Here is a 15,966-nt window from a genome sequence, read left to right on the forward strand (position 1 = left end):
ACATGTTTGAAAAAAATGCTGAACTGTTGGGTAAGCTTTCTAATGAAGGAAGGAAAACTATTATGCCTAAAGTGTATTATTTAAGAAGTGGCAGAAATGCTTGTTGCAAAAAAGGTGTCAGTTTAATGAATGAAAAACAGGACTTGCCTACCATGATTAGTTCCAATCTTTTTTTCAACATTTAGTGTCCCATGTTAGTACTTTTCTCACACATGCAAAGTTTTCAAGCTTTATTCTGTTTCTGAGAGAAAGGAATCTACATATGATTCACACACAATATTCATAATTGATTTTGCAAAAAATGAGCTGATCATCCTTTGAAAGGGCAGAAGCATGTGAACTCATAAAACAAAACTCACTGCAGCTTGGTATTTATATTAAGCTGTGTTTTGTCAGCTAGAACAGCAAAACCACAGGAACTGTGCAAATACTTTGAAGGCTGATTCCAAGTGATTCCGTACCTTAATTTGCTGCTCCATAACAGCAAAAAGCCTGAAGTGGACTATTATTTTGGCACCTATGCTTCAAATGCTCCAAACACTTATTTTTTCCAGGACCTCACTGGTGTGACCATTATCATTTTACCCCTGAAATTCATGTATTTTCTTCCCTGATTCATGATTTTATAATTAGTGGTGAAGCAATTAATGTTGTGAATGGTATAAATGCATTGATAATAAAACAAGCTATGCACACTTCATCTTCCTTTTGTTAAATCTGGCACTTCTACATTGTGTGTGCCTGTTAGTATTTATATTTTACCAAAACCCTCTCCAACTTATCTTTAGACTGTGCAATACAGTATTGTCCATGTTATCCCCATAGATGTTTGCCAACAAAATGTCAGGGAGGTTAAAATCAAGCAAACAAAAACATACAAGCACTACACCAAATCTGGAAGTGACTTGATTGAAAATAGGAGTGATGGACAGCTTTCTCCAATGCCTACATCCAGTGCAATGAAGAATTACATTATTTTAAGACCCTATTCAATACTCCAAGCAATACTTCAGCTGAAATAGACAGAAAATCTGGATCCTAGCAGGCCAACTTAAATGACTGATAAAATCTTGGGCTCTCAGGCATGCCAGGTATTATAATGGACACTGAAGTTGACCTGGAGGACATCAGTAGGGCAAAACTAGAGGATACCCAATTACTAATTATGCTATAAACTGTTAAAGCAGAGCTGCACAAGGAGTTCGGCATATGTTTAATCCTTGGAAACCATCTCTTGCTTGGCTAGCCTCAAAGGGAGGAGTTGTACTGCTGATGGCTTCGTTCTAATGAAAATATCTTCCACAGACAATCTGCACTAGGACTATCACACACTTAGCTACTTTGTTTCTGCCATTCCAGCCAGGAAGTAAAATTACGCTTGGGTGAGCAAGTAGTAAACAACTCTCTAACATAAACCTACTTATACATAATAGACCATCAACATTCCTTCACAGATAGTAAACAGAGTTGCATATCAAATAGATCAACCATGTGTGTGGACATTTTTCTCTCAGAATAAGAATATTTCTAGCAAGATCTTTGGTTCTTTTATCACACATGTGACTTGAGAGCCAATGTGTGACAGTAAATGTTGAACAAGGATGAAAACTAATCACTGCAATCATTGTGGTTGTATTCCATTCATAAACCAGACATGTTTTGCAACAAACTTTTTCACCACTATAGATATAATGATGGGTCTTTCTTTAACTACGAGGTCTACCAAAGAGATGAGCATTTTTTGAACATGCCTATTGGCCTCAAGAAAACCATCCTGCCTATTGTATATGTGTCCCTCATCAATTCTGTAATGCATTGAAGTCTGAGATTATATCTTTATGCATATTTTGATGTAAAATATAGAAGACAGTAGATTTTTTTGCTATGTAAGCAATTTTCCTATATTTTATTATTCCTTTGTACTTTTTGACTTTCACCCTTTTGTGAAAATCTTGCAGTAATATTTGGAAGACACTGACTCAGACAAATAATTTTTTTAATACATAACTGTGTCAATGACCTACTTAGATTCTGTGTTATATGATTAATTTTTCAAGATTTATGAATATTTTAGACTCTTTTGACTTTGACATTTTGGGGTTGCCTGCCCAGAAGGTAAAAATGTTTCAGAAAAAATAAACTAGCTTTGAAAATGTACAGGAAAATTTAAGAAGGTTTCATATATTTTATTAAAAGTTTATTTGATATTTAGTATAATGGTAGTCTTTGATATTTAGTATAATGGCAGTCTTTGGTATTTAGTATAATGGAAGTCTTTGATATTTAGTGTATTGGTAGTCTTTGATTTATAAGAGGGTATTTTGAACTTATATCACTGTGGCAATATAGGTACTGTTCTTGATCTTATGGAAATTATTAATTGCTGTTTAAAAATGTAATACTAATTTAGTTTTACCAAAGCCTTTTCATTTCTGATTGAAGAATATCAGCACCATAATTGTCATCCTAAAACATGCAGACGTACATTTTTATATTGCTATGGACTTTCCATTGGGAACCAAGAACTGAACTGGTTCAAGAAAAGCAAACACTGGGTCTGATCATTATCAGTGCAAGGGGTTTTAAATTTTTTCAAATATTCATTGCTGTCATTGTGACATAAGAGCGTATAACATTCAGTCTCATTTCCACTGGATCAATCATCTCAATTAGCCTCATTTTAAAAATGCCCATGTACTTTAACACTGATATTTTTTAATGTATTTCCTGGGTCAGTTATATAATTTGTGTTGAAAGGAGAATTGATTGATGGACAGTGAAATTGGATAAAAGCCATATAAAGATGTAGTCAGTTTCTTATAATAACACCTTCAGCTGAAATAGTCCCTCATGTCTGCATGACTTGTTCTTTAGTATTCAGTTCTATTAAGCACCTTTGGAAAATAAAGTCAATGAAAAATGTTCACCACATTATAAAACATGACAATAGTGTTTAAATTTTATTAATTGCCTAGACATGACAATAGTGTTTAAATTTCATTGAATTGCCTAGATATGACATTAGTGTTTAAATTTCATTGAATTCATTTTATGTTTCTTTTAGACATTTTTGGAGACAATATCAAGTATTTCAGATGGTAAGGTTTTCTCTGTTGAAGATGGACGGAAGTTGGCCAGGAAAACAATCAATACAGTAAGTGTACAAAAAGCTATGCAACAATAAAACTGAATAATTGAGAAACGTCTACACTGCCTTCACTAAAATGTAATATCATTCTGAGCCAGAGGAACAAGAGTACACTATTTTCTCAGTACTTAGTTAATAGTTTATTGCTCACCAGTGTCTAAAGCCATGTGAATTTATGGTATGGCCCTGCATTTGTCATGCAACATGCACGTGTGTGTCCACCAGCAATTTCTATTTAAACTTTTCAAAAATCAACAGACCAACTTTAACTAAATATTCCACAAAACATTGTGGCTTGAAGGGTTTTCAAATTTGTACAGTTTTGATGCCAATCCTTAGAACCAGATTTGTGAATAGGAGTTACTTTTGCAGTTTTCCATATTTTGGGGACAGATGAGGTTGCAATACTTATATTGATTATGAATGTTATGCTATCTACAATAGCAGAGGCAGAAGATTTAATGAGTCATAGACCAATCTGATCAAGTCCTGTAGCTTTCTTGGTATCAAGTTCACTGAGACATTTTATAACAAAGTTTTTTGATTCTGGTGGGATAGAGAAACATACCTCCTTAGAGATTTTGCTGCTCCATAACTTTTTCAGTTCATTAAAGTTGTTGTCTATCACTGGTTCTTTTAACTTTGTGGTAATGTTGGTGAAAAAATCATTGAAAACATTTGCAATGTCAGTGTCATCAGTTTAATAAAAATCATCCTGGCATGGGGACCATTCAGCATTTGATAAGTTATGTTGATGTGCCATCAAATATCATTGAAGAGATGTAAGCAAGAGAAACCTTGAAACAGTTGTTTTTATAACATATGCAATGAAGATAATTGGAAGAAACTTAAGCAGAAAGCACCTTCTGACCTGGATTTTTTTTAACCATCTGCTCTTCATTAGGCTTTTAAGCAGATATTTGCTAGGTGAGTGATCTCTGGCCAGCTTGGGTCTTTTGTTGAATTACTTTTATAGAGTATGGATGGAAATGGCTATTTTTGCTATTTCAATGGTAAAACATCTTATGCGTTGATTTAAGGGTCAGAATTTCTCAATTTATATATAATCTCAGTCAGCACAGAGTGAAAAGCTGCTTACAATTTTACCACTGTTATCTTAGCATGGGAGTCTTCAGAAAATAGTCATCACAGCTTTCTTGGCATGGGAGTCATTCAGAAAATAGTCATCACAGCTTTCTTGGCATGGGAGTTATTGCTGATTTTAAACTAAAGTTTTAGGCTTTGAGTGTAAAATTGTATTCAGCAATTTTTAAGTGAATCATTGCTTTCTAAGTTCTCACTGGTAACAAATGTCATAGTAGTTCCTTAAATATAAGAATCTGTTTACCATGCAAGAGAGCAGTGAATATGGCTATATATATTGTATACCAGCAATAATGCTAAACCTTGGAGTGTTCCTAATGGATACTATCTCTGTGGTGCCCCTTTTCAATGCATGATCAGTGTAATGAATAAGATAGTATCATTCCTCGACCAGTGGCACAACCAAGGTTGCCTCATGACAGGAATACTTCTTGAAAAATGCAGGCTGATGTGAGTGTGGTATAGATGCAAGCACCTATGGTTGGGGATCCCATCTGATGCCAGGCTTTGACACTGTCTGCCACCAGTGTGATTTGGAGGACACAGGTCTCTACATCAGTCTCTTAGAGATAAAAGCTATCAGAGATTTCTTCAGAGCAAGGTCATGCTATTTGTGTCAGACATATTAGTAGTAGTGGCTTACCTCCTCAAATAGAGTGGTACCAAATCACCCCAATTCCACCTTCTGTTTTGGAAATTTTGCCGTTGGTGCACGGCATCACAACCCTGACATCCAGATTAGATATATTCCCACCATACTCAGTGTCTTGGCCAATTCTTTGTAAAGGTGGGACAGATTCTCCATACAGAATGGTCTATCCATCCATACAGAATGTTCTATCAATCCATACGGAATGGTCCATCAATCCATACAGAATGGTCTATCCATTCATACAGAATGGTCTATCAATCCATATGGAATGGTCCATCAATCCATACAGAATGGTCTATCCATCCATACAGAATGGTCTTTCTATCGATCCATACATACAGAATGGTCTGTCCATCCATCCATACAGAATAGTCTATCCATCCATACAGAATGTTCCATCAATCCATAAATCTTTCATCAGATTTGCCTCATATTGGGGAATCCAATGAAAGATCTCTTTGCAAGCAGGTGGAATGAGAAACTGCCCACCTTCATTTCACCGGTACTGGATCCTGAGGCTTGGTCTGTTAAAGCTCCTATCAGTTGGGAGGGTCTGTGGGCCTTTGTCTAACCCCCAACCATCTTAGTTCCAAAAATTATTTAAAAAATATTGATGGGCCAGAAGTGCAAAATGATTTTGTTTGCCCCTTTCCACTGGAATAGATCTTCTGAGTCTGTTGATGAATCTTTTCAGTCTGTCGATGGATTTTCTCAGTCTATTTATAGATTTTCTCAGTCTGTTAATATATTTTCTCAGTCTATTGATGGATCTTCTCAGTCTATCGATGGATCTCTTCTCAGAAAGATCCTGGCCAGGCTGAATCTTACCTAACAGTCTCGAACTCTACATGTTCCATCCTTTGCTTGGACATTCTTCTTCATGCTTCAGCGTTCAACCCTTTGATTGTGTAAAGAATTGAAGAAGCAAGAAGACCTTCTACTGCAAAGGATTAAGTGGTAAAATTCGCGTGTTTTCGGGGACTGGTCCAAAAGTCATTAAAATGTTTCCTTTGAGTGCCTCTGTCCCACAATTAGCTGACTTTTTATTTCTCTGGCTGTTTAAGGAGAAAAAGCTGGAACCAATTACTATTAAGGGCTAACACTGTATGTTATCAGTATGTTCCATCATCATGGTGGAGAGGATCTCAGTTATAATAATGACATCTAACCAACATGCCTATGCCTGAATCACTCGCACTGTTTCCCAAGTGGAATCTTTCCTGGTTTCTGAATTGGCTGAATTTAAACAAATTTGAGCCTTTAGTCAGGACCTCTCTGAAGTTTCTTTCATACAAAACCTGTTTCCTGACAATATCAGCTTTGGCATGCAAAGTGAGTGAATACAAGCCCTCTCTGTTGACCCATACCTTCAGTTTTGGTCCAATGGCTTAGTGGTCACATACCTGTCAACTCTCACATCAGGGGGAAAATACTCCCGAATTTTGAGGGTCATTCCATGTCTACCTCCCAATTTCATAATATCTCCCAGTTTCTGAATAAAACTCCTGATTGCTATATTATGTCTGTCAATTTCCATTTCTCCTAAAAGAAATCATACACAATCCACGGAAGCCATGTTTTACCACCATGAATATATTGTGATGAAATAATTATTATCACACTACAAAGAATTGTTTTGTCAGTAAATAGAATGTTTAAGCATTATTCATGATAATTTATGTATTTCTTTTAACCCTACAACAATACTAAAATCATGAACTAAACAACAGCAAAAAATAAACCACAACAATAAAATTGTCAGCAATTAGTTTCAATCCCAAAAATGATCACTGTGAATGCTTAAGCATCTCCATTCCCATGTATACAAATGTTTATTACCATCAATAAATTAAATGAAGGAATGAAGAAACATACCACACAGTTTATGTGTCCTCAAAAAACTAATTCTGAATAAATATGTTATTAGTAAACAGATTTAACTGCCTTTCCGGTTGAGAATCAGGAAATAAGTTGGATATAAAACATGGGAAAAATAGTTGCCACATGTAGCTTGAGACTGCATATATAATACAACAAATTAGGACATCTTTTATTTGCCAAACAGTTGCTGGTGCTTACATAACACACTGTAGAACATGGTTTCTTTGAATTAATTTGAATGGCCAGTCCTTTTCACAAGATAATTGCAATGATAAGGATTTACTGTTAATTAGTAACATTGACTTTCTTGCATGTTTACTTAACACTAACTGTTAACTATTGTGCAGTTTGGACACAGCTGACCAGAATATGAAAAGAGGGCTTGTCCTGGGGAAAAAAAAGGCATGTCATGGGAGGAAACAACACATCATTTGAGAATTTCACACGTATTGGTCCTGGAAGAAATAGAATTTTGGTTCCTGAAATTTGCTTGTGAAACACATATTATTTGCTATTCTTACATTGCAGCTTAATGCTGGATTTCTACTAAATCACTGGAAGATGATGAATGCTATTCATTTGAAGATACTGAGTGGGATTCACACAGAGCTCACACTGGAGGATGCAGTAAGTTTCTTATAACCTGGCCTATACAGTAATCTGTATACAGTATGTTTTCTGTACCTGAGTCTATACAGTACTTTTTATACAGTATGTTTTATATGCCCAGGTCTGTACAGTAATCTTTTAATATACAGTATGTTTTCCATACACTGGTCTATACAGTAATCTTTATACAGTATGTTTTCTGTACCCTGGCTTATACAGTAATCTTTATACAGTATGTTTTCTGTACCCTGGCTTATACAGTAATCTTTATACAGAATGTTTTCTATACCCTTTTCTCTATGCAGTGTATCCTCTAGGGGTGCAAGACTGAGAGTAAAACATCTTGATAGAAAAAGGGGGGGTCAGACCAAGTAAAAAGAAACTTTGGTATTAAAACTGGGGTCAGATTAACAATTTGGTGGTCTCTGAAGTGCAAATGATGGTAAAGAGAAACACTGTTCTGTAGTAATCCTTGTGCCCATCTGTCAGTCCATCTGACCATCCTTCCATCTGGCATAATCTTTCTAACATGACTTGTCCCAGTTTTTCATGGAGTGCCACAAAACCGACTACAAAATAATATGGTCAACACAAAGATGCGCATGTCAATAAATAGTGAGCAACTCAGTTGTTTTTGCCATTTTATCTTGTAGCATGACACAGCCTTGTTAGTGCACCCAGTTCTGTAGCATGACACAGCCTTGTTAGTGCAACAATTCCTGTAGAATGACATTTGTTAGTGTAACCAGTTTTGTAGAATGACACTGTTTTGTTAGTATAACCAGTCTTGTAGCATGACACTGCTTTGTTAGTATAACCATTCTTGTAGCATGACACTTCCTGGATATTGTAACCAGTCCTGTAGCATGACACTGCCTTGATAGTGTAACCAGTTCTGTAGCATGACACTGCCTTGATAATGTAACCAGTCTTGTAGCATGACACTGCCTTGATAATGCAACCAGTCATATAGCATTACACTGCTTTGTTAGTATAACCAGTCTTGTAGCATGACACTACCAGGATATTGTAACCAGTCCTGTAGCATGACACTGCTTTGATAGTGTAACCAGTTTTGTAGCATGACACTGTCTTGATAGTGTAACCAGTCCTTTAGCATGACACTGCCTTGTTAGTATAACCAGTCTTGTAGCATGACACTGCCTAGATAATGCAACCAGTTCTGTAGCATGACACTGCCTAGATAATGCAACCAGTCCTGTAGCATGACACTGCCTTGTTAGTATAACCAGTCTTATAGCATGACACTGACTTGACAATGCAATCAGTTCTGTAGCATGACACAGTCATGATATTGCAACAGTTCTGTAATTTTTTTATGGATTTCCAAGAAAGTTTGTAAATTATGTTGTCATCAGAGGTAGATATCTTTGCTCTTGCCATATTTGTAAGAATTATTGCCCTCTATATTAGTGTAGCTTAATGCCATGTCTGACAGTCTTACTAGTGTAGCTTAATGTAGTGTATGACAGTCTTGTTTGTGTAGCTTAATGCCATGTCTGACAGTCTTGTTAGTGTAGCTTAATGCCATGTCTGACATTCTAGTTGGTGTAGTTTAATGCTATGTCTGACACTCTTATTAGTGTAGCTTAATGCCAAGTCTGACAGTCTTATTAGTGTAGCTTAAAGTAGTGTATGACAGTCTTGTTTGTGTAGCTTAATGCCATGTCTGACAGTCTTGTTAGTGTAGCTTAATGCCATGTCTGACAGTCTTGTTAGTATTGTTTAATGCAGTGTATAACAGTCTTGTTTGTGTAGCTTAACACATTATTAACCCCTGGAGATTTTTGTTGTTTTCGTCTGAAATTCAAGTAGGAAACACCTTTTGAAAGCTATTTCTGAATACATCCTAAAACACCAACTTCGAGGTCATCTTCCAATAACATACTGCCTAGTTGTGTTAGAAATATCATTTTTCATTGGCTGTTTGGCTCGTGCATGAGTAGAAGGGTAAAAGTTGGAGTTCTTTGGGGTTTTTTTGGGTTTTTTTTAATTCAAAATGCCCATCTTATCCTACTTTTTGCAAAGGTTCATCTGTCTGTTTGCAGTTAATACTGGTCTGCCTTAGATCTGAGACCAAAAAGTCTAAAATCCAAACACCAAGTCAGATTCCAACCACGGGTGAATTTTGAGTAGAAAAAATTAGGTCCAAAAAATGAGGTTTATCCTTCTGTTTTTTGTAGTGCAACTAGAAATTCCAGATTATTTGGTATCATTATAGAGCTACATTTGTCTACCTTTCTATAATACCACCCACTTTAGAATATCTTACATGACCTTGACGCTACAGAGTTCAGCAGTAGGTTACTACCTCCTGCCACGTAAACTCATTACCAGGCGTTAATGTGTTCATGCCATGTATGAGTGTTGTTTGTGTAGCTTAATGCCATGTATTAGTCTTGTTTGTGTAGCTTAATGACGTGTATGAGTCTTGTTTGTGTAGCTTAATGCCATGTATGAGTCTTGTTTGTGTAGCTTAATGCCGTGTATCAGTCTTGTTAGTGTAGCTTAATGCCACGTCTTAAGTTTTGTTTGTGTAGCTTAATGCCGTGTATTAGTCTTGTTTGTATAGCTAAATGCCATGTATGAGTCTTGTTTGTGTACCTTAATGCCAAGTATGTCTTGTTTGTGTAGCTTAAGCAGTGTATGAGTCTTATTTGTGTAGCTTAAGCAGTGTATGAGTCTTATTTGTGTAGCTTAATGCCGTGTATGACAGTCTTGTTAGTGTAGCTTAATGCCATGTCTGACAGTCTTGTTTGTGTAGCTTAATGCCGTGTATGAGTCTTGTTAGTGTAACTTAATGCCTTGTATGACAGTCTTGTTTGTGTAGCTTAATGCCGTGTATGACAGTCTTGTTTGTGTAGCTTAATGCCGTGTATGACAGTCTTGTTTGTGTAGCTTAATGCCGTGTATGAGTCTTGTTAGTGTAACTTAATGCCGTGTATGACAGTCTTGTTTGTGTAGCTTAATGCCGTGTATGACAGTCATGTTAGTGTAGCTTAATGCCGTGTATGACAGTCTTGTTAGTGTAGCTTAATGCCGTGTATGACAGTCTTGTTTGTGTAGCTTAATGCCGTGTATGAGTCTTGTTATTGTAGCTTAATGCCATGTATAACAGTCTTGTTGGTGTAGCTTAATGCCGTGTATGACAGTCTTGTTTGTGTAGCTTAATGCCTTGTATGAGTCATGTTAGTGTAGCTTAATGCCGTGTATGACAGTCTTGTTTGTGTAGCTTAATGCCGTGTATGAGTCTTGTTAGTGTAACTTAATGCCTTGTATGACAGTCTTGTTTGTGTAGCTTAATGCCGTGTATGACAGTCTTGTTTGTGTAGCTTAATGCCGTGTATGACAGTCTTGTTTGTGTAGCTTAATGCCGTGTATGAGTCTTGTTAGTGTAACTTAATGCCGTGTATGATAGTCTTGTTTGTGTAGCTTAATGCCGTGTATGACAGTCATGTTAGTGTAGCTTAATGCCGTGTATGACAGTCGTGTTAGTGTAGCTTAAGGAGTGTATGAGTCTTTTTTATGTAGCTTAATGCCGTGTATGAGTCTTGTTAGTGTAGCTTAATGCTGTGTATGACAGTCTTGTTTGTGTAGCTTAATGTCGTGTATGAGTCTTGTTAGTGTAACTTAATGCCGTGTATGACAGTCTTGTTTGTGTAGCTTAATGCCATGTATGACAGTCTTGTTAGTGTAGCTTAATGCCATGTATGACAGTCTTGTTAGTGTAGCTTAATGCCGTGTATGAGTCTTGTTAGTGTAGCTTAATGCCGTATATGACAGTCGTGTTAGTGTAGCTTAATGCCGTGTATGACAGTCGTGTTAGTGTAGCTTAATGCCGTGTATGACAGTTGTGTTAGCGTAGCTCAATGCCGTGTATGACAGTCTTGTTAGTGTAGCTTAATGCCGTGTATGACAGTCTTGTTAGTGTAGCTTAATGCCGTGTATGACAGTCTTGTTTGTGTAGCTTAATGCCGTGTATGAGTCTTGTTAGTGTAGCTTAATGCCGTGTATGACAGTCTTGTTTGTTTAGCTTAATGCCGTGTATGAGTCTTGTTAGTGTAACTTAATGCCATGTATGACAGTCTTGTTAGTGTAGCTTAATGCCGTGTATGACAGTTGTGTTAGTGTAGCTTAATGCCGTGTATGACAGTCTTGTTTGTGTAGCTTAATGCCATGTATGACAGTCTTGTTAGTGTAGCTTAATGCCGTGTATGACAGTCGTGTTAGTGTAGTTTAATGCCGTGTATGACAGTCGTGTTAGTGTAGCTTAAGGAGTGTATGAGTCTTATTTATGTAGCTTAATGCCATGTATGAGTCTTGTTAGTGTAACTTAATGCCGTGTATGACAGTCTTGTTAGTGTAGCTTAATGCCGTGTATGACAGTCGTGTTAGTGTAGCTTAATGCCGTGTATGAGTCTTGTTAGTGTAACTTAATGCCGTGTATGACAGTCTTGTTAGTGTAGCTTAATGCCATGTATGACAGTCGTGTTAGTGTAGTTTAATGCCGTGTATGACAGTCTTGTTAGTGTAGCTTAATGCCGTGTATGACAGTCGTGTTAGTGTAGCTTAATGCCGTGTATGACAGTCGTGTTAGTGTAGCTTAAGGAGTGTATGAGTCTTATTTATGTAGCTTAATGCTGTGTATGAGTCTTGTTAGTGTAGCTTAATGCCATGTATGACAGTCTTGTTTGTGTAGCTTAATGCCGTGTATGAGTCATGTTAGTGTAACTTAATGCCATGTATGACAGTCTTGTTAGTGTAGCTTAATGCCGTGTATGACAGTCGTGTTAGCGTAGCTTAATGCCGTGTATGACAGTCGTGTTAGTGTAGCTTAATGCCGTGTATGACAGTCTTGTTTGTGTAGCTTAATGCCGTGTATGACAGTCTTGTTAGTGTAGCTTAATGCTGTGTATGACAGTCGTGTTAGTATAGCTTAATGCCTTGTATGACAGTCGTGTTAGTGTAGCTTAATGCCGTGTATGACAGTCGTGTTAGTGTAGCTTAAGGAGTACGTGAGTCTTATTTATGTAGCTTAATGCCATGTATGAGTCTTGTTAGTGCAACAAGTCCACTAGTTTGACGATTCGCTGAATTGATGGCCCTCAGCTGAATTGATGGCCCTCACCTGAAGATATGCTGTTACCATATCAATTTTCTCCATCAATTTTTGTTAGTTATTTCCCTCTTATGGTAATACAATGTAAGAAACAATCTTGTTGGTACAGTTAGTCATCCAGTATTTGATGGTTTGTAAATATTATGGTCATCCTATGAAAATTTGCATCTGGGTAAAACACAACTGATTTTGATAAGAGTTATTAATTATAGCTCATTGCAATGTATGCTGGAACTTTCTGAATGTACCTACTTGGACTTGAAGGTTTTTGTTAGATTGCTACAAAGGTGATCATCAAACTACTTTTGCAAGAATAATGTCTTGGTTTTATTATAGACTTATTTTCATCATGGGGAGGTGGATTGCATTGGAGTTGGTGTGTGTGTGTGTGTGTGTGTGTGTGTGTGTGTGTGCGCATGTGCTGCATATACGTATCCATATGTGTGTGTGACCAATTTGTTCACCATTCTTCTAGCTGAAATCCAAGTTTTCCATGTAATGAAAGTTTGGATGATAATAATAATAATAATAATAATAATAATAATAATAATAATAATGTTTTATTTATAGAGGGTGACTCATTAGTCAAGGGCTGTTCTCCCTTGAGGCCCTGTAAGGAGAGTATAACAATGCACATGATATGAAGACAGCAATAATTACTGTTTATTTTAACATGGTTAGCATTGAAATACTAAATTCCATTATCTATTAGAAGAGCGAACATGCTCATGATATCTCTTCTTAAATATTCTAATATTTTCAGCAGATTTTACATGTAGTTGAAGCTTGTTCCACATAACTGTACCAGAGTATTGGAAGCACTTTTTAAATTGTTCTGTTCTTGGTTTTGGTGGTAGAAGGTTTCCATGTGATATTGATCTCAACTGGTAGTGTGTTGAAAAAGACCTGATTAAGTCTTGAAGATACTCTAGTGCAGTTCCTTGTAGACATTTATATAAAAGAAATGCCTTGTAAAAATCTATCCTGTCATATAGTGTGAAATTGAGTTAAATAAAATAATAATAATAATGATAATATTTTTTTTATTATTTTTATTATTATTATTATTAGCAGTAGTAGTATTAATAATAATAGTTGTTGTTGTTGTTTTGGGGCTTAACGCCATTTTTCAGCACACGATAGGCTATACATGGCGGCCAGTATTAATGGTGGAGGAAGAACCCGGGAAAACCCCGGAAAGAACCACCAACCCACGAGAAGCTACTGGCAAGCTTTCTCACATACCCACATTGGCTGAATCCTAGACTCGAACCGCCGCAGACAGAGGTGAGATGGCAGTGATCCGTAACGGAGAGCGCTTTAGACCACTCGGCCACTCGGGGCCCCCAATAATAATAGTAATAATAATGTTAATAATATTAATGATAATAATAAAGTCTTTATTTGATGAAGGTGACACAATTAATACAAAATCTAATCTCCTTGGTCCTTGATTATCTAAATATGTACAGGCAAATATATAAAATACAGCTGGGAAACAAACATCATACAAAGAAGGTGTAATGGATTGGTGTACACAATAGGTATAATGGATTGGTGTACACAATAGGTATAATGGATTGGTGTACACGATAGGTATAATGGATTGGTGTACACAGTAGGTATAATGGATTGGTGTACACATTAGGTATAATGGATTGGTGTACACAATAGGTATAATGGATTGGTGTATACAATAGGTATAATGGATTGGTGTACACAGTAGGTATAATGGATTGGTGTACACAATAGGTATAATGGATTGGTGTACACAGTAGGTATAATGGATTGGTGTACACAATAGGTATAATGGATTGGTGTACACAGTAGGTATAATGGATTGGTGTACATAATAGGTATAATGGATTGGTGTACACAATAGGTATAATGGATTGATGTACATGATAACAACTAAGTATGGATTCAGCACACAGCATTGTGTACACTGACATACATGATTGAAAACACACACATGCAACACATGCACACACACACACATGAATGCCTGGAGACATTTTATGTAACATACATATAGAAATATACCACAAAGTGGCCATAACTGGTTCAAGACATTATCTTGATTGCATCAATTTCAGACATCTATAATGAAAAGAAGGTACTGATGATGCTTCTTTAACTTCTTTAGGTAGACAGAGAAATCCAGAATATTTTTATACAATTCCATTTTGGGCTTAGGAAGAAGAAATTTATTAGATGACATAGAGGGTAGCATTGATAGACTAGAAACTGTATTGATATTATTTGTCCTTTTACTAAACATATCATGTATATAGTTGGGCATAGAACCATTAGAAATTGTATACATAATGTAGCCTTTTTTAAACATATTCTTTCATGGACAGTCATGATTTTCAAATTCTTCATACATTCATGAATATTATCATGTATAAACAGAATATTAATAGTAGTGGCCCTAAAACAGATCCTTGTGATACTCCACATCACAAGCTTTTTGTCTGACATAACACTGTTTATGTCAACTGTTTGTTCTCATCTTTTCATACACAACTTAAACCAATTTAAAGAGTTGTTATTGAGGCTGTAAAGTTGTAATTTTTCAAGTAAGATATTATGATCAACTTGATCATAAGCTTTCTTAAAATCAACCAGCACAACTCCCACTAGTCCTCCATTGTCTCAAGCTTTGAGCCATTTTTCTAACATGCTAGTGAAAGCCTGATTGTATGTCATACAACAGATTTTGTTTATCAAGAAAAATCTTTTGGAATCATAAGACTCTTGTACAGTATCAAATCTGGATCTGGTAGATTGAGCATTTTTGATTTATTATTATTTTAAAAGTGGAGAACTTCTAATCTATGAAAGATACTTTAGTATATCTGAACCAACATGTGAAATAATTATCAAGAAATTGATATTCAAATCAGATATTATTATTAATGATAGTGAACAGCTATTTGAGGGTAAGGTCAACTGGAAACTGGATATATACTTGAGTGTTAAATATAGACACTTATTGTCAAAATAATTCTCATAATATTTTCTGTCCTATATTTTCACATGTGAAAAATATATAAAAGGATATTTGTTACATAGGATGAAGCTCTTAATGGGTTGAATAGACAGGTTGGTCAGATTGTGTCTTAATCATCAATCCTGTAATTGCCTAGTCACTTTAACATGGAAATCAGTCATACCCAGAGAGCAGCGAAGGGGGGGATATTACTTTTAGGAGAAATCCATTTCTGAATACGAAGGCCTCTAACCGGGTTAGCACATTTTTTATTTTTCTCTTGAATTTTTTGTGTCAAATTTGTATGTGTCCATGTTCACAGACCCCTGGTGTAAAACACTAGGACATCATTGTTGGTCATCACGGCCCCTGCAGCAATGTGTGTGGTAAAAAATGTAGCAGTCATGTGACAGGTATGTCAACCAAAAATTGTATCA

The 15,966-nt window shown here is 36.2% G+C and overlaps 1 protein-coding gene across 2 annotated transcripts in view; it reads left to right on the plus strand.

Moving 5' to 3' along the window:
• LOC149800706 (uncharacterized) overlaps nucleotides 1-15,966 on the plus strand; it is a 154,941-nt gene that overhangs the window by 59,907 nt on the left and 79,068 nt on the right. For both annotated transcript variants that reach the window (XM_089954751.1, XM_089954752.1), the window contains exons 13-14: nucleotides 3,065-3,154; nucleotides 7,314-7,412. In XM_089954751.1, coding sequence (XP_089810877.1) covers nucleotides 3,065-3,154; nucleotides 7,314-7,412 — 189 coding nt within the window. The remainder of the gene's footprint in view (nucleotides 1-3,064; nucleotides 3,155-7,313; nucleotides 7,413-15,966) is intronic.

The sequence above is a fragment of the Sinohyriopsis cumingii genome, chromosome 4, assembly GCF_028554795.1.
Source record: "Sinohyriopsis cumingii isolate HCF-2022 chromosome 4, ASM2855479v2, whole genome shotgun sequence".
Taxonomy (NCBI): Eukaryota; Metazoa; Mollusca; class Bivalvia; order Unionida; family Unionidae; genus Sinohyriopsis; species Sinohyriopsis cumingii.